Raw genomic sequence first — 27028 nt, 5'->3', positions numbered from 1 at the left:
AATGAGGGGATTTGGTTTAAATTTCATAGAAAAAGTTTTATAAGCATATTACTGATTTTTTATCAATTTTTGATTAATTTTAACATAACTATCATGTAACTTTTTTTCTATGAAATTTAAACCAAATCCCCTCATTCATACCATAACTAATGTACTTTTAAACAATATCCTAGAGTTTGAGCTCATTTGGGCCATTCGTTCCTTTGGAATCTTAAGGTAAGTGAATTATGGACTCCCTACTATACGTAGGTATTATAGAGGTATATAGAAGGTCTAAAACCATCAAAATAAAGGGAATTATGTCTAAGAATAGTAATAAAAATTTGGTTCATTTATATAAGTATTTATAAATTATTAATGAAAATTTTTGATTTTAATTTTAAAGGTGGTGTGCCCCCTTAATAATCTTTTCTTATAAAAAAAATGCTGGAAAATCTAAATAGTGCTAGTCTTCCTAGGTACCGACGATATAATCACCTACAGTGTCATCTAGCGTCAACCACTATAAAACCAGAAATTCGCAAATCAACTAAAAATGTAGTATTAAATTTAAATAATAAGTATTATACTTCATGTTATGATGTAATTACTTCTGATTTCAAAATAATAAGGATTTCAAAATATCTGATTTCAAAATAATAAGTTTTAGATGGTTCATTGTCCAAAAGTTTGCAGACCCCTCTGTTTTTTTATTATAGAATACGAACGCTGTCGTCAATTTTTTTTTCACAGAAATTCGCGCATCTTTATATATGTTCCTAACCAACCTAACCATCAAAACAAGAGGCTATTTATTAAATAGGTCGCTCGCGCAATTTTCGAGAAAACGATTTTTACATTTCAGCTTTTACTTGAGAACCGCTCGATAAAATCGTTTAAAATTTTAGCAGCAGATAGCTTTTTTATGGTGAATCACCAAATAAAATTTTAAAGTATTCGACTACATTGTTTTAGAGATATAAAGAATCAAATAATTTTCAAAAAAAAATTGAAACCTTGATATCTTACGAACCATACGGGTATGAAATCTGTGGAATAAACTTAGCCAAAACACATCAAATATCTACTTTTTCCCAAAATCTCAAGTGCAATAATGTCTTTTGACGTCCGTAATTGAGGCACGTGAAAAAATTCATTTTTATCAGTTTTTGATTTATTACTGAATAAATAAGTGATCCAATCACTTGAAATTTTAATGGGATATATTTTGACCCGTAACCCATTGACATGATTTTTTTCGTAAGGTTATGATGTTTAGTTTCAGAGATATGAATTAAACAAAAATCACCCTTTTTATTTTATCTGTCGAACAAAGCGGTGGATCTCGAAGACCAAACGAGGAAAAGTAGGTAATTTTATTCTCTTTTAAATGCATTATAGCTTAATTGTTTGTAACAATGAGATGATTGAAAAAAACGTAAAATAGTCTTTTTCGAAAATCAAAAAATTATGTCAATAGGTCACGTGTCAAACTATACCCCATTAAAATTTCAAGTGATTTGACTACTTATTTTTTCACCATAAGAAAAGCTATCTGCTGCTAAAATTTTAAACGATTTTATCAAGCGGTTCTCAAGTAAAGAGCTGAAATGTAAAAATCGTTTTCTCGAAAATTTCGCGAGCGACCTATTTAATAAATAGCCTCTTGTTTTGATGGTTAGGTTGGTTAGGAACATATATAAAGATGCGCGAATTTCTGTGAAAAAAAAATTGACGGCAGCGTTCGTATTCTATAATAAAAAAACAGAGGGGTCTGCAAACTTTTGGACAATGAACCATCTAAAACTTATATATTAAATTATGTATCAAACACTGCCTCATACATTAGCAGGCAGATATACTGTATATTAAAACAATATTTTATTTATTGGACTTATAAATTTAGTTGGAGAAAGTTACGTGCCAATGAATTGGCAGTGGTTTTTTATTTCTCGTTTTTTTGCTTATTATGCCACCTTTTTGAGTATAAAACATTTTTTTAACATTCAAATTAAAATTCCTGCATTTATACCAAAACTACAGGTGTACAAAGTATCCTCCTTAAATTTGAGCCCAAAAGTTTCATTCGTTCACTTGGAATCCTACGGACAGTAAACAAATTTACAAATCATTGCACCGAGTGCCACAATGGGCCAGCAGGAATAATTAAGGTTTTAGCACGGTAAAGTTGAAGGTATTTATACTAAATATCACTAAGAAAAATTTAAAAAGTTTACTGACATTTTGTCATTTTTACTCATAATTCTTTTACTCAAGGTTTAAAGGTGTTGTGTCTCCTTGATTCATGGTCCTCTCTCTCTCTCTCTCTCTCTCTCTCTCTCTCTCGCTCGCGTCGTCTTCTTTTCGATTTTCACAAAATAAAAAAATACGAGCTTCAGCAACGTTTTTGAGGGATTTATCCTGCGATAGACTCTTCCCGACATCGTTTATGGACCTAGCCTACACTTGATCTTCCAGTGGAATACCGTGAAGTATCTGATTTTTTGAGGTTAGGACTGAATGAGTGCGGGGACTCGATTCGTATCGGTCACATGAATGTAAATAGAATTAGAAGAACGTTCCGCTGCATCTCGCTTTGATCTAATCACCAGCTGGAAAGCTTGATTCTCCTGAGCTTTGATTATGCATGTTTGGTGTATCATGATATTGATGCAACAAGTAATCTCAAATTGCAGAAGGCACAAAACGCATGTACCTGTTTCGTCATGCAAAACATCCCATTCAGATGGTCATCCGTAATGCGCCAGTGTAAATACCTGCTCGGGTACCTTGTCAACAATATAATAAAATAGCTTTTGAAAATCCCTCGTAATTGGCTTGTCATTTCTCGCGTCAACGTATCGACCAAATAGTCTGTCGTGCACTGTGCCTATAGGAATAATTTGGTTCAAAATCTCCAACAGATCTGTTATGTATATACTCGAGAGGGTCGGATAGAATTAGTAGGAGCAGCAATTGTTCAATTCTGTAGATAGTAATTAATTACTGTTTATTGTATTATTCAAAAGGTATGAGTACAAGAAGTAGGTATCGGAACAATTGTCTGCTTCGCTGGTTAGTCCGGGACTGACCCCCGTCTACGCAATTTACACACCCAAACACCGGCTTGCACACACCCACACACGTCTCTATCTCTACTCCTTATACAAAGTACTTATACTAAAGCTTCCTAATGTATCTCGCGCCTTCTCTACATAATATACATAACAAGATTATAATTTTTAACAAAATCAAACCAAATTTTCTGAGCGTGTATCACATTTTTAGCAGAATCATGTAGAATGATTTCAAAAAAATTGAATTTACTAACCAATAATCCCATCGACCTATCAATCCTACCGCATACACTTATGAAAGTATCAGCTCTATACCCCAATATATATATATATATATATATATATATATATATATATTGTCAAGACGTGAAGACACCGGCCGATTAAGGCAAGAATCATAGCCCGGCCGATGAAGGCAAGACGTGAAGACACCGGCCGATTAAGGCAAGAATCATAGCCCGGCCGATGAAGGCAAGACGTGAAGACACCGGCCGATTAAGGCAAGAATCATAGCCCGGCCGATGAAGGCAAGACGTGAAGACACCGGCAGATGAAGGCAAGACCATGAAAAAATCACTTTATAAATAGAGTTTAAGCTTTACCTAATTAAGTGTTCAAAAATCCCTCCATGATGTCTAATACATAGTTGAATTCTTCGCTCAAAGCTTCCAACAGTCGACAGAAGCACATGCCTTGGTATGCCTCTGCAAGTATTAATGATTCTTTGCATCATATTTTCTCTAGTAGTAGGGGCGTCCGCATACACGCTGTTTTTCAAAAAGCCCCATAAATAAAAATCTGGGCTCGTGAGATCTGGGGATCGTGGAGGCCACTCAACATGATCTTCACCACGTCCAATACCTATCCATCTATTACGGTATGTTTGATTTAAAAAATCTTGAACATCTAAACTTCTATGCGCAGGTGCACCATCATGTTGAAGCCACATACGCATTCTGGTTTGTATATTAACATCTTCTAACAGATTTGGTAATTCATTTGTCAGAAAATGGAGGTATCTATCTCTGTTAACATTACCGTCAAAAAAGTAAGGCCCAATTAGATAGCCATTAACAATACCACACCATACTACAAGACTCCATTGATGTTGGTGATCGACTGCACGGGTCCAATGAGGATTTTCAATGGACCAATAGTGGGAATTGTGTCGGTTTAGTTGACCTGTATTATGGAAAGTGGCTTCATCGGAAAACATGACGTACCTGAAAAAATGTGGATCGTTTTGCAATCTTTCCTGTGCCCATTGGCAAAATCGTAACCTTCTTTCAAAATCACGTTCTGTTAGCTCTTGGGTCAAAGTAATATGATATGGATGGTAACGATGGAGTCTTGTTATTCTTCTCACTGTTTCTCTCGGGATGCCAGATCGTACTTCTATTTGTCGAATTGAAATATGAGGATCTAAATAAATCATAGCAAGCACCACCAATACTCGTGGATCATTTCGCTCGATAGTCATTACTCTATGACGTTGTCGTGATCTTTGAGGTCCTCGCCTCTCTCGCTGTTCAATTCTCTGGATCGTACTTCGAGATGGATGATGATTTCTGTTTGGGAAACGCCTCCGATATAATTGTGCTGCTGCATTATAATTTCTTCGACACTCTCCCAAAATCAATAAAATATCAACAATTTCGCTTCGACTATAGTCCGGCATATTTACTTAGATTATAAATATTACAAAAATAAAAAAAATGACTCAAATCACATATTTTCAATTATTAAATTAGTATTTGAAGTCGATAAATATCTAAATAAATTTAAAAATTCTACTGCATTACTAGAACTTAGACTGTTTTCTGCAAAAAATAATAAATAAAAAACTACTTAAACAATTATTTAATTGCAAATAGTAATTATTAATTTTTTATTATAAAATAATTTATTGATTAGGAAGCTTTTATGAAATAGATAATAAATAAATATTTTGTAATTCCAAAAGTGTTAAAAGTAAATTTTAATAGATAACTTATAAAATAGTTAAAATTGTATTTTAGTAAAAGATTTATTTTAACTTATTAAATTTTATGAAGTGAAATCAAACTTATACATACATTTAAAATATGGGTAATTAATCGGAATATTTAGCTCTTAAACAATATTTTCTAGAATAATCGCTATGACTTGAAATTATATCAAACATTTTTTAATTTTAAGTAAATTGATTCTTCAAGAAATACCTTCATTACGTATTGCAGAACTTTTTTTATACAAGACATTAATACAAAAATTTTAATAGAAAATGTATATTTGTATTATTTTTAATATTAAATGAAATGATGTAAAAAGTACAATCTTCATTTGTTAACAATAATAAATATTCTGTTACGTTAGATAAAAATTTTTTTACATTAACATAACTTTAGATGCAATATTTTATATTAATATGTATGTTATTAATTAATTATTATCGTGTTAAATACAATATTTTACAGCTTACATATTGTACAAGTTTAAATAATGAACATACATTTTTTAGTGTTGTTGGTTGTTTATTATTACTTATCTAATAGAAAAGTGCAAAAAATTTAAGTACCTACCAATTTCTGCTGCAAAAATATTTCTAATAGAATTAAAATATTTATACAGTGGAATTATCACTAAATAATTATATTAACTGTTGCCAGTAATTGTATGTATAATCTGTGTGACGACATGGTATGTATTACAAACTTTATAATTCTGCTTATACATATGTATTTTCAACATGCGTGTTTACATGTATGTGTGTATAGCATATGTATACAAACATACGTATGTATGTATATCTATGTATACTTAAAACAATAATAATTTATGAATAAATTAAATGGAAAAACAACAACGTTATTTAAAAAAACATAATGCAATTTATTTCTGATTCAAATAATAAATGTGTGTAAAATAAATATAAAAACTTTTTTACTTTATACTTCGATGTTTTACTTTTTCTTTTTCTGTATCGATGGCTTTTTATTGTAAAATTCTATTCATATTTTGGCATTACGGTTTATCAATTTATGATTTTTTAAAAATAAAACATTTAATATTTTTTTTACGTTTTTATCAAACTTTGACGTTTTTCTACAATACTTCGATGTTTTACTTAATCTTTTTCTGTATCGATGATTGGCTTTTTAATAAAAATTTTCGTTAATATTTTTGGCGGAAGGCCGAGTGTGAGACTCTTTCGACAATTTTCGGAGGCTATTTTTATTTTTGCAAATCGAAAGTTCGGGCGGCAGGTACGGCGCGGGGCCGGGGCGCCTGCTTGAAAATCATTCGTGAGTTAAGCGTCGTAGGGGAAGGTTCGACGGAGTCGCGGTGGCAAGACTGAGCGCGGGACTTATTTTAAAAGGCTTATTTCGGGAGCCATTTTTATTTTTCGCACATCAGGAGTTCGGGTAGGTAGGTGGCGACCACCTAGAGGAGTCATTCGCAAGTTAACCGTCGGAAGGGATCATTCGGGGAATAGCGAGACTTATGTTTGGACGCTAGCGAGGGCTCATTTGCGTCTTGGCCGCTGGACAGAGAACATCTAAGAAGGGATTTCATCTCGGATACAAAGTAAAAGTAAAGTTTGAAAAAAAATAATTTGACCTTGAAATGACCTTGTAGGACTGGCTCAAATTCGAGGTCACAATTCTCCCCCCCCCCCCCCCCCCCTATACAACAACTTTGGTCTCTACCACTTTTTTTTAATTTGGCGTTGCTAGAGGAATTACGTAGGCGGGGTTTCATTCTGGCTGCAGGACATTGAGATGACCTTCAGTGCCGCAACCGAACATACCATTCTGAACGTAAAATTTACCGCTCTTTCCATTCCCGCAATAAAAGAATGGGGTTCCTATTTAAAAATCCAAAGTTGACCTTCAAATGACCTTGAAAAACGCGTTCAAAGTCAAATCCAAGGTCACCATCGGGTTGCCCCTTCGATATCCTACAACTTTGGTCTCTACCATTTTTTCGATTGTGGCTGTCCCTGACGAGTTATGAGCGGTGCCCGTTTAAATTGGGTCACCCTGTATATATATATATATATATATATATATATATATATATATATATATATATATATATATATATATATATATATATATATATATATATATATATATATATATATATATATATATATATATATATATAATTATTTGATTTATGTATATACTAGTGGGACTTCGCCCTCCTGCTCGCTTCGCTCGCCATCCCCCCATTTTAGTTTCTGTGTGATTTTTTGGTAAATATATTTTATTACGAACAAAAATATTCAAATTCAGGTTCATTTACATGTATAAAAGATAACGAACAATATTATAACAGAGTTCACTAACTAAATGCCGACATGAATGATTTGAGGTTAGATTTAAATTCGGATAACTGCTCGATGACAGTGATCTAAGTAAGGTCGAAAAAAACCTAAAGTTCGAATGCGGCAGGTGCTCAAGTATAGGTATGTGATTACGCAGATTATAAGATAAGTGTCTAACAGAGAAAAGTTCAGAGATCGACGGACATATTATGAATTTACGCATAAGTTTGAACGCGAGCAGACCGTCGTGGTAACGATTAAATTTTAAGAAAATTTCCAAAAAGAACAACTTTAATTGATATGCCGAATATCACTGTTGGACTATTAAACACAAAATAACAACCAATTATGTATAATATAACGAAAAAAAAATTTTTTGGTAAAGTTATGTTTATACTTATGCTTATGTTTATGCTTATGTTTATACAATTGAATTTCCAAAAAGAGGTTTACCACGTGCACATATTTTAATAACATAACATCCTGACATATAATTAACCTTAGAACAAATTGATAAATTTATATCCGCTAAAATAATTTCAAATAATGAAAAACGTAAGGAATTTATTATTAAACACATGCTTCATAAACCTCACGATGGAACAAGTCCTTGTCTTAAGAATTTCAAGCATGAATGCAATAAACGATTTCCAAAACCTTTTGCTAATGTAATAATAATAAAATAGAATGATCTTGGTTCTATCGGTCTTCCCGAGGCAATTTGTACGTAAGGAATGAGAAAAAAACCAGGCTTTATTCTTCCTTTGACGTTTCGGTGGACAATGCCACCCTCATGAGGAAACTGTTTATTTCATATATTTATTATATACATGAAATGACGGTATTGGTTTAAAACAATAGCGAGTAATTAAGAATACACTTACAGAATTAGTGGTTGATCACCGGTATTTACATTCGGATATTGCGGGAAATGATATATCTTGTCCCCTCCGGACAGCGGGAGAAGAGGAGATAGAGGTGTTGCTCTCTCAGCTGTTCAGTCCCGAATTCGTTCGCTTGTCGATTTTCACGCACTTATATAATGTGCAGGGAAATCAAGCGGTTCGTTGACAATTTCTATACCGACGTCACAATTCTGACGTCAATCGATTTTGTTTTGTTTACATTTTAATCAGTGTATTAGGTGTGTGTATACGTCGTTGAGTTGCTGCGTGTCTTCCTTCTTATTAATGCTATTAGTTTGTAGGTGAATATGTATCATTTCGGAAATCAATCTTTTGTTTAGATTGGACTTTTTTTTATGTCAAAATTGAATGTGTGATTATGATGCGTTTGGTGTTCGAAAATTACATTATTTTTTGATTTTCTGTGTTCTTCAGAGCGTATACAAACATTCCTTTTCGTTTGGCCCATGAAAGTGACAGAGCAGTCATTGCATTTTAATTTGTAAACAACATTGTTCTCGGAATTTTTATCTTTCTTGTCTTTGCCTTTTATAATGATGTTGCACATTTCACTATTAATTTTTAGAATAGTTTCAATGTTGTTTCTTTTAAAACTATGACTGATCTGCTCGTAGAAGCTATTTACGTATGGAATACATATAACGTTTCGTTGGTTGTTTTTTCTACTGTTTGTTTGTTGTTGTGGTTGTTCCTTTGGTTTTATTATGGACAATCTTTTCTTTATGTATTTTTCTATAAATGCCTTTGGATAACAATTATCAAACAGTATTTTCCTGACAATATCGATGTTTTTATTGTGAAATTTTTTATTTGCTAGTCTTATCGCTCTGTCGATGAGATTGTACACCATGGCAATTTCCTATGTGTTTGGATGTTGAGATAAAAAGTTTAGAATTCTGCCTGAGAATGTTGGTTTCGTGTATTAGTCTGTTATTAATTTGTTCTCTTTTTCATTATTAGAACGTCTAGAAAGCTTATGGATTATTATTCACAATTTCGTGAGTGAATTGTATTCTATCGTTGTAATAGTTGAATGTTTTGAGAATTTCGTCAATTTTGTCATTCGGGGTACATGTGATAATGTCATCGACATATCGAGAAAAGAAAATTGGTTGGAAAGATAGTTTTGATAGGCAATCGGTCTCGAGGTCATCAATGACAATATCTGCGAATAGTCCCGAGATCGGAGAGCCCATTGAAGTGCCAAAAAGTTGTTTGTAGAATTTTCCGTTAAATTAAAAATAAGTGTTTTTCGTAAGTAGTTCGCTAGCTAATAAAATTTCATCGAGAGGTATATCGGATTTTTATGCGATTTGTGCGTACCTCTTTTCAATACTTTTTTTTGACGAGTGTTTTGTCGATATTTGTATATAGCGATTTTACATTAAGACTGATTGAACAGTGGTTTTGTGGAATAATTATATTTTTTATTTTATCTATGAGTTCGTAGCTATTTTTTATGTGTGATTTTGTTTTTTTATGCTATTTTGTATGATGCTAAAAATATTTTTCTTATGATCATTCTTAGGATCATTCTATTTTGAATAACTACCGAGGGATCGAGTTAACGTAGAAGAATTACTACTCTTTCTACAAATAATTGTAACAATAATAAAATAAGATAATTATCTTTAGTATAAAAAAAAACAGACAATAGTTCTGAAAATCATATTTATAGAACTAAAAATAAGAAAAAATTCCAGTTGATAATTCAATGGTTGTACCATATAATAAATTTTTGTTAATGAAATACAAATGCCACATAAATGTTGAATTTTGTGCATCTATTCAGAGTATAAAATATATCTATAAGTATGTTCACAAAGGTAGTGACAGAGCATTTGTCAAAATTCAAAAACCTCAAAATGATGATCGTAATCAAGAAAAACTTGACGAAATTACAATTTATGTTGATGGTAGATATCTTAGTCCAATGGAAGCAGTTTGAAGATTAACAATTTCTGATTTGTATTAGAAATCATAAAGTTGAAAATATGCCTGTATATGAAAAATGCAAAAATTATAAGATATTTAAAATGAGTAAAGTTAAAAGTGCAATAAACAGTTGGCAAACACCAACAATAACAGCTTGGTTTGAATTAAATAAAAATATTTTTAGAGACAATGATTTTCCTCTATCGGATGTTGTCCCTCGGTGGTGATCAAGAATATTAATTTGTCTCTATCGGTCTTCCCGAGGCAGGTTGTGTGGTAAAACAGGAGAGAAAAAAACTATAAGACATTTTTGCTTTTCTTCTCAACGTTTCGACGGACAATGCCGCCCTCATCAGGAGACTGATGTGAAAAATTTGTATTTATTGAAAACTTGTTGGTGTACAATAATGTATGTACAGTGTGATAATAGAACTTACAATTATAGAGAAGATGGTCAGCAAACCTCTCCGTCTCCGTCTATTTCTCATAGTGCTCCTCTCTTTCCGTCCACTCTCCTCCTTCGACTCCTCTCCAGAACTCTCACAGCTCCCTTGGAACTCGCACACTCGGCTGACCTTCAGATTTGCCCCAAGGAACACGGCGACGCTCCGTTTAGCGCTGTTTCTTTAGCAACACTCTTTTCTCGTCATCACGATCACTCGTGAGCACAGATGGTCTGCCTCTTAGCTGGTCTCGCGTGGCTGGGCGAACTGGATCAGTCGCTTTGACTGGGGTTCGCAAACATGACTTTTGCCATATTCGCTTTTCTTCCAGTTTGCGCGTCTGTTCCTACGCCTCGACCCGTATCTACTCTTGCGCCACCGCTCTCGCCTCCTCACGGACTTGAGAAAGCCTCCAATTATGCTCAAGCGTGGCTAACTCTTCCTGCAGCTTCGCTTGAACTTCCAGGAGGGATTCCTCGTAAGCTTCTCGCCAAGATACAGAAAGCTCCTCCTCGAAGATTCGAGCTCTCGCATCCTTAAGAGTGAGTTCGCACTCCTCGAACACTCTCACACGAGTGTCTCTCTCGCTGCGATCGACACTTACTTGACTCGCATAGCCGCTGTCTTCGCTCATGTCTGCGCTGGAGCCTGGACACCCACATAACACATCTGCGTCGGCCACGTCACTGACTGTGCTGGAGGTTGCGCAGGCCGCGGTCCTTGACATCGTCCTTTCGAACAACAGCATTCTCACTGTCTCTCTTACCTAGAGCCGTCACCCTCTCTTCAAGCGCGCTTGCGCGCTCAATTGTCAGACCAGCGAGTTAGACGCAACCTTACTGAAGGAGGCAAAAGCTCTGAGCCCTGACCATCGAGGGCTCATAAACATCAATGAGCTGCTCACTTCAGACGTCCATAAGTTGCGTTCAAGGTCTATGCTGGATGCCAAGAGGAGGCAGGATTGCCGAACTTTCGTCAGAGATGGGAGACTTTTCATGCGCTGCAACGATAGCAGCGTCATCACTACCGACGCCGAGCTGAACGCTTTTTTAGCTCGGATGCCGCCTGCTGTCAACATCGTCCAACAATGAAGCTACTACACACACACACACATCATTCCACCAGGCCCACCATCAAGCTCATCTGCCATGTCTTCATCCGATTCTAAGGTATCTCTGTCCGAAAGTCTAAGAGTCTGCCATTTTAATGCGAACTCGATTACGGGTCACATTAAGATGATCAGGCTTTTCTTATCCACTCGTTCGCCATTCCACGTAATAGCTGTTACTGAGACCTGGCTGAGCGACAAGGTGACATCCATCCCTTCACTGGATCACTACCTGCTGTACAGACGAGACAGAAACAGAAACGAAGGAGGTGTGGCCTTCTATATACGTAAATCTCTGACAGTTAGTGTTATTTCATCATCTGACGGTGAATGGTCTGGCAAAGTAGGCAAGCCTGAATACCTTTTTTGTGAGGTATCGGCAAAGGGAGTTTCTCCTACCTTCGTGGGGGTTGTGTATCGTCCACCTCATGCTCCTTTCTTCCAAGGCTCTAACTTCATAGACCAGCTAACAACCTACATGCACAACTATTCTACGAAGGTTATAATGGGAGACTTCAACTCAGACCAACTCTCCTCATCTGAAGATGCCAATTTGAGCAGGGCCTTCATTGATGAAAACTCCCTTTCGTCTGTTCCCTATGGTGCCACGCACCACAAACAGGGTTCTTATACCTGGCTTAACTTGTGTCTAATCAATAAGCAGGATCGCCTGCTGTCATACTAGAAGAGAGACGCACCTTTCATCAATAGACACGACCTTATTACGACCACTCTCGACGTACAGATTCCACGCTACGTACCTAACACATACTCTTACAGAAACTTTAAAGGAATCAGCGCCGAGAAGCTAAGGAACTTTCTTAGCGCATGTGACTGGTCATCTCTCACCTCTTTATCACTCGACGAATGCATATCTACACTTAACGCTAACCTTACGAACGCCATTAATCATCTCGCCCCATTGCGGACTGTGACACCAAGACGACAGCGTCAACCGTAGTTCACCACGGCTCTTCGTGACCTTGTTTCTGAGAGGGATAGACGTTTCAGGGACTCTAGGCTCGATTCGGATCTCCGCATATATAGACTAGCTAGAGTCTATGCTCACAAACAAGTCGAGAAATCCAGGCTGAATTATTATTATTCACGTATGTCGACCTTGACCGACGTTGCCGAGATCTGGAGTAACTTGGAATTTCTGCTGATCCGCTGGCTCCTGCTGTTGAGGATTATCTTCTCACCCTGGAAAGTCTTGACCTCCCGGAACATTTCGAGTTCAGCACTATAACGGAATCGGATGTGTTGGCTGCGGTATCAGGCCAGGGGAAGTGACGGCATCCCACAGGTTGTTATTTCAAAAGCATTGCCAGTTCTCGCTCCCTTACTAAGTCATATTTTCAACCTGTCTTTGAGCGAACCCTGCTTCCCATCTGCCTGAAAATTGTCGCTCGTGCGCTCACTCAACAAAGTCAGTTCAGCAACAGCCCTGAGTGACAACTGTCCGATTTCACTTCTCTGCTTTCTCTCCAAGGCCCTGGAGTGGCTAGTGCACAGGCAAGTCTCAGAGTACCTCGAATCAAGGCTCTTGCTAGACAACCTTCAAACAGACTTCCGCACTAGTAACTACACTCAGTCTGGCCTAATTAAGCTGACTGATGATGCCAGGGTCAGGATAAACAAAAAGAAAGTAACACTTCTCTTTCTCTTTGACTTTAGGAAGGCGTTTGACACTGTGTATTACGTCCGGCTCCTGAGAAAGCTATCCACTTTCGGCTTTTGAAATCAGGTCATCCGCTGGTTTACCTCCTACCTTTCTGGAAAAGAGCAGGCCGTCGTTGGTGACAATAACGAACGTTCCTCCCCTCGGCGTCTCAACATCGGCGTCCCGCAGGGGTCCGTTCTGGGTCCCTTGCTGTTCGCATTGCACATCAACGACATCGGTTTCTGCCTTGATTCCGATGTTTTCCATCCTATCTATGCGGATGACTTGCAAATTTACAGTCAATGCCGCCTTGAGGAGCTCGATTCTTTATCAAACAAGATGAGTGCTAATGCCGAGAGAATAATGGGCTGGGCTGCACAGAACAAGCTGAAACTCAATGTTAACAAACCAAAGCAATTGTCCTGGGCTCCCCCTACTATATAAATGCACTACCTTCAACAGATAACACCTATATTAAGATTGGTGCTTGACTCTAAACTCACGTGGAAGGAGCACGTCATACAAGTGTGTAAGCGTGCTCACTCGCTAATTTACAGGCTTTATCAGAAAAAGTACCAATCTCAGATTGCGCAAGCACTTAGTACAAGCGCTCCTGTTTCCCCTTATAGACTATTGTTATTGTTCTCTTGTATACTGTGACCTGACGCAGGAACTCGACTTAAAACTACAGAGGCTCGTGAACAGGGGGATTCGGTACATCTATGGTGTAAGGAGAGATGAGCACATCTCCCCATACAGGCGGGAGCTGTAGTGGCTTACCACGCAGGAAGTATTTCACTGCTTGTTTCTTACGCAAAATGTTTAATACAGCCGTACCATCATACGTACTGGACTACTTCGACGTCCGCGTGGACTCCGGCCTGTGAGGGGGGAGGTGACACCTCTGGAAATTCCTACCTTAGCGACAGAGACGCTGAGGAACTCGTTTCATATAAGCGCCTCATACTTATGGAATAACCTGCCATCACACATCCGTAACACTGCATCTATCGCAAGTTTCAGGAAACTAGCTAAAGCGCACATTCTCGAACTCGAAAACACATAAACATAGTGTATACACTCACGCACACGAACACACTTACTCACTCTCGCTAAACCTATCTTCACTTTTGCATACTATCACTCTCCACATTCTCTAAAACAGATACCTCAACTTATTATTATTTTTTATACTTTTAGACTATTTCTGCTGTGTATATATATATATATATATATATATATATATATATATATATATATATATATATATATATATATATATATATATATATAATCGTTTGAATGATATTAATGAGAGAGAGAGAGAGAGAGAGAGAGAGAGAGAGAGATTAGATTAGATTAATTAATTTTATTTAACGTACATTATGTTGTGTGTGTGTGTGTGTGTGTGTGTGTGTGTGTGTGTGTGTGTGTGTGTGTGTGTGTGTGTGTGTGTGTGTATATATATATATATATATATATATATATATATATATATATATATATATATATATATATATATATATATATATATATATATATATATATATATATATATATATATATATATATATATATATATACACACACACACACACACACACACACACACACACACACACACACACACACACACACACACACACACACACACAACATAATGTACGTTAAATAAAATTAATTAATCTAATCTAATCTCTCTCTCTCTCTCTCTCTCTCTCTCTCTCTCTCTCTCATTAATATCATTCAAACGATTATAAACAAAACCTATCACGGTACAACAAACTTCACTCCAATCGAATTACACTGAGGAATAAAACCTAAACGTGCGTGGAAAAATTGGATTCATAGGATCGATCGAAAAAATGAACCGTCACATAAACAAAAAATTTTCTTGGCGCGCGAACGAATTATGTTTAAAGCTCAAAAGCGGGCTGAGCACATAATAAAAAGCCATTTTTTGTTGAATTTAACGAAGGGGACTAAGTCCTCGTAAAAGTTAATAATGTATCAGATTTAGAAAATAAAAAAAATCTTGAAATCCTTCTCTATTTACGAAGGTCCGTACATTATACAAAGAATAATCGGAAAAATTTCATATTTTTTAATTGACTAAGAAAATTAAAAAGAGAAAGGTCGCTTTCACATAAGTGATTTAAAGAAATATAAGCGGAAATGTTTAGAGTCATTAGAATAATTAATTATCATTAATGTACCTATGCATATGCAATTACACATGTAAAGAAAAAATGATTCACTGTATAGAACTTACTCTACAAGTACTGTTCTTATCATAAAAATAAACAAAATCATTTAATAAAATTAAATACTTGTAGAGGAATTTGAAATTAAAAAATTAATACTTTCACTTGAAGCAATGCAAACAAGGCTTAAACGCACTCCACAAAGCCTAAGAAAGGAATGTAGACAAAGCCACTGTCTTCCCCATTTTCATTTAAACACTGTAATGTCGTGTCAATACCTTCAAAACAAACTCTTACTCTTACACCAGTTAGAGGGGTATAAGTTTTTCATCAGTTTTTTCTGCAAATTTTGGCCTATATAAGGGCAAACTAGAACTGACTATCGTCAGTACATTTTTTGAAGTCGCAACACTTAAGCGCTTTTAAAAATTCAACGGCAATATGGAACGCATTTTTAAACGCTCAGCTAATGCATCAGTGGTTTATCCACGAAAATTAATTTCTGGGCAGGACTTTTGGGTCCAGACTATCCAAGTTGGACAGGAGGCAATCCAGCCTGGAGATCGCGTAATAACGCCAAGAACAATAGTCGAACGCGCGCGGCTATCGCACTCGTGGAAGTCGCGTGGCTGCCGTACGGTCGGGCGGTTCAGGGCAACCGATCACCCCAGACTCAAACAACACCGCGGGAGAGCCTCACGCCTCCTCCTACAACCACAGCAGCACCAACACCTGCCTCAGCAAAACCCAAGGTCACGGCGATTAAGTCCATAAGTCCATGCGGCTCAACTTGGAGCGGTTCCAGCGACAGCGGCGGGAGGAGAGAGCTCACCGGATCGAGACGAGGATGCACGCGCTTTTCGACGCACCGGCTATCCTCAGATCCACCACGAAGGCCTCTCCGGTGAGCAGAAACAACGAGGTCCTCGATGCTCTCCTCCGTCGATCCACACAGAAGGCGAACCCCTTCGCAACCTTCGGCTACGGGTCCAGCGCCTGGCAGCGACAAGTCCGCATGGACTTTGAAAGCGCTTGGGATTCTGTGAAGAAGGAGGGGGCGAGACAGAAGAGTAGTAAGTGTAGTAAAAAGACGGCATCAGAAGGTATAAAATGCGGTTGCTACCAAAGACCAAACAAGGAAAAAAGGTAATTTTATTCTCTTTCAAATACATTAAAGCTAAATTGTTTGTAACAATGGAGGGATTGAAAAAAACGCAGAAGTGTTTTTCAAAAAACAAAAAATTGCCATAAAAAAAAGTAGTTAAGAAAATAAAAAATAACTGTTTTTTCCGAATTCAGAATCCAAAAATAGATATGCATGTCAAATTTTATTGACATTAACGAAGTAGTTCTAGAAATATTACGGTATATACACACACCAGACAGACCACTCTGTATGCTGGACACCCCGGGCAAGATCTTAGAGGGCATAATCGGCGTAAGAATAGACCGAGTCATTGAAAGACCAGGCGGACTTGCGGAATATCAATACGGCTTCAGGAAAAACCACTCTACTCTTGATGCCATAAGTTTAGTAGTTGACACCCCTAGAACTGCAACAGAAGTTTAACTCAGTTAGCTGGGGCAAGATACAGGAGGCACTACGGAAAAAAGAGGTACCCGCATATATAAGAAGGATTCTTCTGACTACCTGAAAGACAACCCTTTTGTATGACACCGAGAGCGGCAGAAAAACTTATCAAGTAACTGGAGAGGTCCCCCAAGGGTCAGTACTCGCCCACTATTGTGGAACATCATGTACGATGGCGTACTTAGGCTAGAGCTACCCGAAGGTGCAACAGTTGTAGGGTTTGCAGATGACATTGCAGTAGTGGTAGTAGCAAAGCAAAAGGAGGAGGTGACGGAAATCGTTAACGAGGCAGTAGGTATAATCCACGATTGGCTAAAGCAGACAGAACTTGGGTTTGCTAGCCATAAAACGGAGGATATCCTTATATCTAGTAGGAAGAAAATGGAAATAGTAACACTGACAGTAGACGTATACGAAATAGACTCTCAGTCAACCATTAAGTACCTTGGAAACACCATGGACGTCAGACTAACGTTTAAGCAGCATCTCAAGAGAGTGAGTAATGAGGCAGCAAAAGTCGGTGATGCACTGTCGCGGATAATGCCAAATTTAGGTGGACCAACGCAGGGTCGAAAGTTACTCCTAGCCAGTGTAGCTACATTAATTATGATATACAGTGCCCCAATATGGGCGGATGCCATGTTGGTAAAGTTTTACGCACGAAAGATGTCAACAGTTTATAGGAGACGTGCATTGCGAGTCGCTTCTGCCTACCGAACAGCATCAGGAGATGCAGTGTGCATTATTTTAGTTATGCCGTCTATTGACCTGCTAGCAACAGAAAGAAAAAATATATACGAAGAAAGCCGGCGTGGTGACAATACTCAAAAGAAAGTTTGGAAATCCGCGAAGGAACAAACCGTAGCTGAGTAGAAAAGACGATAGGACTCCAGCGAAAAGGGACGATGAACGCACCGCGGCATACCCAGGATTTTTGACTGGACCAAAAGGCGACATGGGCAAGTGAATTACTACCTTACGCAGTTTTGAAGTGGTAATGAGTGCTTTCAAGCCTACCTACACCGCATCAAGATAGAGGACAATCCAAATTGCCCAGTATGTTTGGAAGCAAACGAAGATGGAGAGCATGTCTTCTATGACTGTTTGCGATACCAAATGGAGCGATAAGAACTCGAGTGTTATCTTCAGATCAGAGTGACACCTGAGTCAATGATGACAGCTATGTTGACGCCAGAGGATGGTTGGTATGCAGTAAACAACTACATAAGGACCATTCTCAAGAAGATTTGAAATGACAAAGGAAAAAGAAGGATAAGACAAGCCGAAACAGCCAAGTAAAATGTTGCTTGATGAAGGTCACTAAGTAGTAGATACGAAACGCTCCTCGGATCGATGTAGAGGAACGTAGGTAACTAAGTTAAGCCCAGACTCCCTTACCCGATGCAGAGGAACATAGGTGTCGGTGTTGAGTCTGCCCAGAGGATGACCAGTCGATGCTGCACGGAGTAGACGACCTGACGATGCTGCAGGAAGTAGATGGCTGGACGATGCAGAATAAAGACGAGTTTGATTCTGAACCCCTAATCACCTTGTTAGATGGAGAATATATGGAAATGTCAAACTTCGATATGACCTGTGGGGATCTAGCTTCGGAGGACCATTTGTGCAGAGCTTGATCTGCCTACGTCACATAAAAAGAAACACACACTATTATCTCAATATAGCGACGAGTTAATTTTACAACTCCAGTAACAGCAACAACAGCAACCAGTCACAGGTCTTAGTACCACTGCACAGCCAGTACAAGCAGAAAAGAAATCAGTGCACACGTTTGCAGGTTATGCGATCGGCCCAGCAGCACAGCGGCTAGCATTTGCTCGTAAGAGAAGAAAAGAGAGCGATGCAAAGATGACGTATTCGCCTTTGCCTTCGCTCGCCGTAGTTGTCGGCGTTGTCGTTGTCGTCGTTGTCATCGTTGTCGTGGTTACTGTCGTGACCAGATTCCCTGTCGGCACCTCTATTGTAACGATTCTATTCTGGTCTCGACCTTGCGCCTCCTGCATCGTTAACCTGGCTTGGTGTTCCGGCGTCAACACTGGCGCTTGTGCCTGTTCACTCTCCTCAGTGACTGGCATTTTTGCGAACGCGTCTCTCATTGTCATCGCGTTTAGCAGTTGTAGATTAGGCCCTGTCGGTTGGCCTAATCCTTGCGCCAGTTGACCGTAGTTCATCTCTATCGCCGGCGTCACCACGACTTCGTTGGCTTCGATCTCTTGTTGTAACAGCTTCAGAGGGTGCGGGTGTTCGGCATCATAATCACCCGTATAAATCGAGCGTGTCGATACTTGTTCAGCCGTTGCATCGATGAATGACTTACGCAGTTCTTTCCTCTTCACTCGCGCCATTACTGTCCAGGCGTCTAGGCTCTCTCTAAAATTTGACTCGGTATACTTTCCGAGGAGCCATCTGTTTAGTCTAGCAACGCGATCTAATCGCTTGCCGTCTGGCTTCAACTGCATACTCTCGAGGGCATCGTCGATCTCTTCTTCGTCGATGCCCAAGTACCAATTCTCGACGACCTTCTCTACTTTCTTCGCCATGTTAGTGTGTCTTCTGCGTCTAACGACGGTTCGCGGTTGCGCAACAACGATGTGGCAGCTCCCTATCCTACGCACTCACTCCAGATAGCCCCTAGATTGTATTCTTGTTGCTACAACGTAAGCTGCAAAAATACAACCTTTCTACTCACACACTTGCACGCCTAAGCGCGTCACTGTAACGTACATTATTACGCGAAATCTAATTCGTATAATAGGAGCGAAATCCACAAAAAAAATTTAATTACGCCAGATAAGCACGAATTTCTTCTGGCGCTGTGCTCTCACTTGCAACGCACAGTTTGTGCTACAGGCATATACGCACTCATACACCCGAAAAAAAAATCCGAAAAAAGACGAAAATATTTTTCGCGGAATTACGCATATATCTTGATCTACGAGTCGAGTGTGTTCTCTTCTTGATAAATCTAGAGGTCTTCTTGACTGAAAACTGGGCGTATACTGTTTCGCGTCTTCCCGTGGAAGTGACTATATACCTCGCGCCCGTCGCGTTCTCGTAGAATTGCCTCTATGTAACGCCGCAAGCGCTCGCACTCTCTCTCTCTCTCTCTCTCTCTCTCTCTCTCTCTCTCTCTCTCTCTCTCTCACACACACTCGCGCCGCTGCGCGCTTTGCTCCACTATAGCATGCGTGGACTATACTTTGCGGCTACACGAGTTTGTGTTGCCGCTTTGCTGCCTTTTGTTGTTTAATTGTTAATAATTAAACAACTTACGATTTCGCATATACGCTCTGCTCTCACACGAGACGTCACGAAAAAATAATTATGCTACTCTCTATCCTAACGAGAGTGCTTTAAAATTCTCCGGACAACAAATAGAAAATTATTCGACTCGAAGAGCATGCTATACTAGTGTCAGCTTCAAGTTTCGCTGCTCCGCGTCGTTTAATTCAACGTCGTGTGATAATATCGGTAGATATTTGTTCTGGGCCTGGCAACAAAAATCTCCGATTATTATTCACAGACTTCTCGTGTGAATTGCGTTCGAATTATTCGTATACGCTGCACGAATAGATTCGAACGCCGCTCAAATCCGTCTTGTCAAAAAAAGTACAGTGTGTAACAAGGGGGGAGGGCAATTTCTACCTCGGGTGAGATTTGAGCACTCGTTAGAAATAGTCAGTTTCCCCTCCTGGTTGCACAATATACTATTTCGTATACAGGTTGGTTTCCCTCTTAGAAACACTCGTATTATTTTTTAGAACAATTGCGGAGGAAGGATGATGGGAAGCGGCTCGCTTCTGTAATTTAAGAATAGCTCCTCATTGTGATTTGGTGGACCACAATGGGATTAATTCTCCCCCCCCCCCCCCCCCGCCTATTGTCCACCCCCACGCCCAAGGTGTGACAGATCCGTGCCAAAGGATCTAAAGGGCCACTTTGCAGTTCTGCGTGGTCGCTAACGATGGCTCGAGGATACCCTCCCTGAGTAGTTAGTTAGTACTAGCCTTATTACTGCCTGCAAATCTGTGCATCAGCAGACCTTTAGTTCCCCAGGTTCTCGTATGACCAAAATGGATACTAAAGAAAATTTAAATAAAAAAGAGCAGAAGGGAGGAAAGGAGGACGAAGTTGGCAGAACCACGACAACACTTAAATGGATCCGGATACCGGGAATCAAGCTGGATCCTAAGAAGGTATCCGGGTCGCCAGGTTATTTTTCCAGTACACGCTAGTCACGTATGTAAGCAAAGGCAGTGTGTAGATGACCTCAAAATTGAAATTTTTTCTTGGTTGAAACGTCGACTTGTTAGTTACATTGTTAAACAGTTACATTGTTAAACGCACTGGTTGGCAGTTTTATGATATATTCCAAGCTAACAATGTTCACAAGTTACACAAAATGTTTAAAAAGTTTATTGTTTTTCAATGGCAGTCATGCTATTCCGCGCTGTAAACCATTCGCTAAAATTTTGCTTTAACGTTCACCCAAAAACAGGAGTAACGCATGCGTTTACTCAATGAACGTAATATTAAAAATATTGGCCATACCATACACTCCATATTTTACGTAAAAAGTTCCTTTGTGTTTTTCTAGAAGCTATCTTCCTAGACTATTAGCCGATAAATAAAATGTGGCTGGTCCCTTCTCGGAGGAACAGACCGCAGTATATAACCCGGGACATCGGGAACTTTTATTTCATCAAGGCTCCGGGTAAGGATGGTATATATACGCAGGTATACCCGGCATACCTGCAGAAGGAACTGGAAAAATTAATGGATTGGAACCTACAAGGTACCTAGACTTTCAGGCACAATCCTAGTGGTGAAGAACTCGGCTAAATACCTCGATGTCCTTGATAGGAAACTAGTTTGAAAGAAACACCTCACGGTCCAGTGTAATAAATTCCTACTGGTATTCTGGACATGTCGCCATTCAGTCGGCTTTCAGCAGAACTTGGGGACTTTCATTCGTGAATGAGAAAAGGGACAACCATACCAAGAAATGGCGAAATGCCTAAGGAAGTAAAAAGGCCAAAGCGGTTATGGGACGGGACACTAACGCGGACTGGACCAAATGTGCTAGCGGAGGCAACAGAAGCGACTCTAGACTTATCTCTTAGATCATCATGTAAGAGATATGTCTTAGGTGCTAAGGTCGGAAGACGATAAAGGAGGTCACAAGAGTATGCAGTTAGTGTGAAAAAGCATAGAAGGCGCCAATTCAGATCCAACCGGCATGTCTCAGGTTTGCTGAGCATATACATTAGCACTCGAGGAATTATTTCCTAACCTACGACGACAAAAATACTGCCAACTCGTGAGGCATTTTGCCCTTCTGGAGAAGGACAAGCTTATTTGAGTTAGAGAATGTCTGTACGGCGGAAGGTACAATAGGTTCTGCCTAAGTACCTAAGGTGTTTACGCCCCCCTCCTCCTGCATAAATAATAATAAATAATAATACTAACATAGGTACTTAGAGAAATTACCATATTGTTTCATTTACTTGCGAGTTATACATCCTTCAACATTACGATTTTGTTCAAATTAATTAAATTTAAAAGTAATTATAGAACTAACATTATTTACTTCTCAGAAATATCGTTAATGGTCCCTGACTAATAGTAAAAGTCCATTGAATAAAAAAAAAAATGTAAATTTATCCTCAAATAAGTCAAATCAATGTGGGTGCGGAACTTTTCGTAAATAATAAGACTAAATAGAATTATAGAAATGAAATGCCTCATCATCATCTTTTTTTTAAGTTTATCTGCATTCTTTAACAAAGTATATTCTACGAATAAACCGAAAATAAAAAGGGCACATAAGAAGAATATCTCATTAATGACTTCCGGAAGGAAAGCTATAGCTATTGCTATCTGCAAGTGTTATACTGCATAAACCGACTTGCCGTCTATGTAAAATCTTAATGGATTACATGAAAAATTGTAGCTTATCTTCATAAATATGTAAATACTGTACACAATTATCTAAATAAAGATTGAATCTGCTTCAATAAAAAGGGCATATATTTTAACTATTGCAGTATCAATAGAAGTTTCTCAACAATAGAACCAGTGGGGTATACCTGCAAAAAAGTACGCGCATACCCATACATTCATACATACGGGCATGTTCTAAAAACACAATTTTTAGTTAAAAGTTTCTTAAACCCATTTCCAACATGTTTTTCCTGTTTCTTGGCATTTACACAAAGCTTCACTTGTTAAAAAGTGAAACTCGCTATATTTAATACACACAACTTAAATAAAACAAATCAATATTTGCTTACCTGAATGTTTGAATTATTAATAGTTGATTCATGGCTGTTCCAATTAAAGAACAAGGTTTTTCTTCTTCCCAAAGTTTAGGTACACATGTCTCTGGCGTAGGAGACTGTAGCCATGAATTAAATTCAGAATTATTTTGAATCAAATCAGTCAGTTTTCGAAATGCTGGTAATCTAGTACTTAAGCGCACTAATGCTTCTTGTTGTTCGGAACTTAAATTTGGAATATGAGGAATGCGTACGTTCAAAACCCCTTCTTTTCCTCGTAAAAAGAATGTAAATTCATTATCATAAGTAACTCCCGATGCTATTCCCTTGAGATGAATTCGGCATAACAGTAAAGCAAAAGTAAGTCGATCGTTATGCAACATTCCCCTTGCAACTCTTTCATAGCAAACTGAAAAAAGATCGTTTGTTATGAACGATAAACGTTGGACATAATCCGATACTCCAGATAATTTTGAATTTCTTGTTAAAACAGATGTGAAAATATCTAGAAACATTTTTAAAGAGTATTGATATAGAAAATGTATTTGATTCAAACTGTCCATTGTGAAATATATATTTGAACATGCTTGTGACAAAGGTAAATATTGTTGAGAAACAGTTTCTATTTCTGCTATAACCTTATCAGTTTCTTCAACTTTTTTGCTAATATCTGCAGCTTCTTGCTTTAATGTTTCAAGTGTAGTTATAACAGAATCATCATCTAATATTTTACCTTTGGCATCATTAAGAGCTTGTAATAGAGATTTTTCAAGCTGTCTTAGGCGTAAATGAAATTCTCCTTGTAACTTTAATAAATCAGAGCGTTTCTCATCAATATCAGGTCGTTCGGTTTTAAGAACTTGATTCAAACATTGACTTTGTAGAGAACTACGAGTTACAGTAAAGTTAACAAACGTAACACGTGAACAAATGTCAGGAAGGAATTCAACGGTTGGGTCTCTTGTTGATAAAAATATTACAAATGATGGTGATAAATCAATATCTTGATCTCCAAGTGTTATAAGTACTCGACCACCTGTACGTCTTAATTCTCTATTCAAAACGGGATTCAGAATAGGGTCATAATTTTCAACATCTTGTACAAGCAACGGATTTCCGAATCTTAATGCACTCTCTAAATTTTTCCTAAATGAATCATCAAGAAAACTAGTTTTTGTAATTTTTCTATCTTTATATTCATTAATTAAAAACTCTGTAGCTTGTCCAGAAGGATCTATAATCAAAGGGTATCTATTGAAACGTTTCAACATTATAGCATTTTCAGTACATAATTCATCTGCGGGTAACGCATGAGCTTGCCATCTTAAACGTTCGTCGGGATTCGATAAGTATTCTGTACGAGCAATATCTGGTCGAAACTGAAGATTAGCACTATGCAAATGCTGACACCATGTTGTAAATAAATTCTGCCGATACTGCAAAAAAAAAAAATTTAAGACTTTAAAATCAGTTATTTCAAGGATACAGTATATTGCAGTATATTATGGTACCAAGGCCAGAAAAACAAAGATTGCACGTGTATGGCATATATGCGAACTAAGCATTCTTTATTCCCGGCCGTGGTGCGTATGAGATTTTGTGCTACAGCGGTCGGAAACCACTGTGCAGGCGGAAATATGTCACTTCCTGGCCGATAGCACGTCAAAGTAATAACAAAAAAGTCATGTTAATATTAATTAATTAAAAAGCATTAACGACAGCTAGCTCATGCACAGCTATATTTTTGCTTTCTTCCTAAGGAAGCCTTGTAATAGTAAATTTTGGAGTTTGTGTAAAAACATGAAGGAAGTGTGTTTTAATGCATTTTTAGTCAAATAATAGTGTTTTTGAAAATTTTCCGTATATATATATATATATATGTGTGTGTGTGTATATGTGTGTTCGTATATCCCTTTATCATAACTTCTTCTTAGTGAGAAAACAGTACGTTCTTACATTTTGTGGATGCGTTTTTTCTTAAAGTAGTTTATTAGTTTAAGGGTTTTAGTTTTTTTTCAAATAAAGTTATTGGAAAAGTTGATTTTAGGTAATTGCTAAATATATGCCTGAAAGAGGCTACCTATCTTTTTACCGCGGAAAATTTATATTATCGTTCGTCATTCTTTTATTGTACACTAGAAAGCGCAATTTTTGTATCGTTTCTACTTGAAAACTAAACATTAAACCCTGCTAAAAGAACATGATAATTTAAGGTTATTAGAACTATACATCACTCTAATTTTGAGTCATTTCATGGGGCAGATCCTGAGAAAAACATAAAAAAATGAAAAAAGTTGTTTATCCACATGACGCGAAAACTGGAGTAAAAAGGCAATAATCAAGTTCCAATTTTGGATTTAGTCAGAATAATATAGCACCTTGTTTTTTTTTTCTTTGGGCCGTTCATAAAACCAGTTAGCTCCAAAGATATCAGGTTTCAAAATTTTTCTTTCTCCCCTGTATACTCTGTATAACCAAAAACCGCATTGCTTAGATCTCAGCTTCTATTAAATGGATTTTATCCTACCTAGGCTTATTTTTTCTGTATTTTTTTTACTAAGTTGTGAAAAACAAGATTTTCAGTTACACATGTGCGTTATTTTCATGTTGATTTTTCAATGATTAGTACATGTTCTTTTAAAAGTTCAACATTTACGAAAAGTAAGTGTTGAACTTTTAATAGAATCATGATTATCGAAGGTTATATAATTATGATATAATATAAAAGAATTATAAGATAAAAGCACCAGCAGTGGGACAAAATAGAATTCGGGATCTATAGTGGGACACGGACGAAAGATCAACGTTTTTTTTTTAAGTGCAGTCATGAATCGTTAGAGGGAGAAGTTTTATCTATTATTTAGGGTATCAACAATTCAAATAAACCTTTTAGTACACCAAATTCAAAGCCAAAATTAACTATAACGCATTTATTAAAAATGTGTTTTGAGGGCAACGGCAGATGGTCCCGAATCAGGGAAATTTTACTGATTCCGGAGGATCGAATTTTGTGTATAAAAGATGTATTTTACTGTACCAGCACTTAAGTAATGCTTTTCAATGATAGATGACACACTGATGAATATGATTCGCATTGTTTTTGCAGCTCCCCGGTTCAGTTTCATGAAAAATTAATATATTTCGTTTGATTAGGTTATCTTAAGAGCGGCTACCGTTTTGTAACTTTCTTTGTAGTTTAGTTTCGTGTTACTTTAAGAGCGGTTAAATTTGTGGTGTTTCATCGAGTAGTAATCGAGCAATTGTAAACCTTCGGAATAATAGTGGATCTCAATAATGTACAGTACCTTTCGGAAAATGGCGCGAAGTATCTGTAGAATTCACACACGGCCATAGTTGTAAGGTATAATGGGAAAATTTGTGGAGATGGGCAAGCATGGGTGTGAAATTTGCATGAGCGAGAGTGTGCTAGCTAAGACCAAACCATGGGACACGCAGGTGTCACAGATATCTTGCGGTAGTGAAGTAAGTTA

General features: G+C 37.6%; 1 protein-coding gene across 8 annotated transcripts in view; it reads right to left on the bottom strand.

The window, feature by feature from the left end:
- The window catches only part of LOC100116365 (dynein heavy chain, cytoplasmic), a 631875-nt gene that overhangs the window by 90090 nt on the left and 514757 nt on the right, over positions 1-27028 (bottom strand). For all 8 annotated transcript variants that reach the window (XR_004228365.2, XR_004228366.2, XM_031933441.2 and 5 more), the window contains one exon: positions 23553-24973. Coding sequence is in view for 6 of the 8 variants with exons in the window: in XM_031933441.2 (XP_031789301.2) it covers positions 23553-24973 (1421 nt within the window). In the remaining 2 variants the exon portion in view is untranslated. The remainder of the gene's footprint in view (positions 1-23552; positions 24974-27028) is intronic.

This window comes from Nasonia vitripennis, unplaced genomic scaffold (genome assembly GCF_009193385.2).
Source record: "Nasonia vitripennis strain AsymCx unplaced genomic scaffold, Nvit_psr_1.1 unplaced0251, whole genome shotgun sequence".
Lineage (NCBI taxonomy): Eukaryota > Metazoa > Arthropoda > Insecta > Hymenoptera > Pteromalidae > Nasonia > Nasonia vitripennis.
The sequence above is the reverse complement of the archived record's forward strand: the minus strand, read 5'-3'. Positions and strand labels throughout refer to the sequence as shown.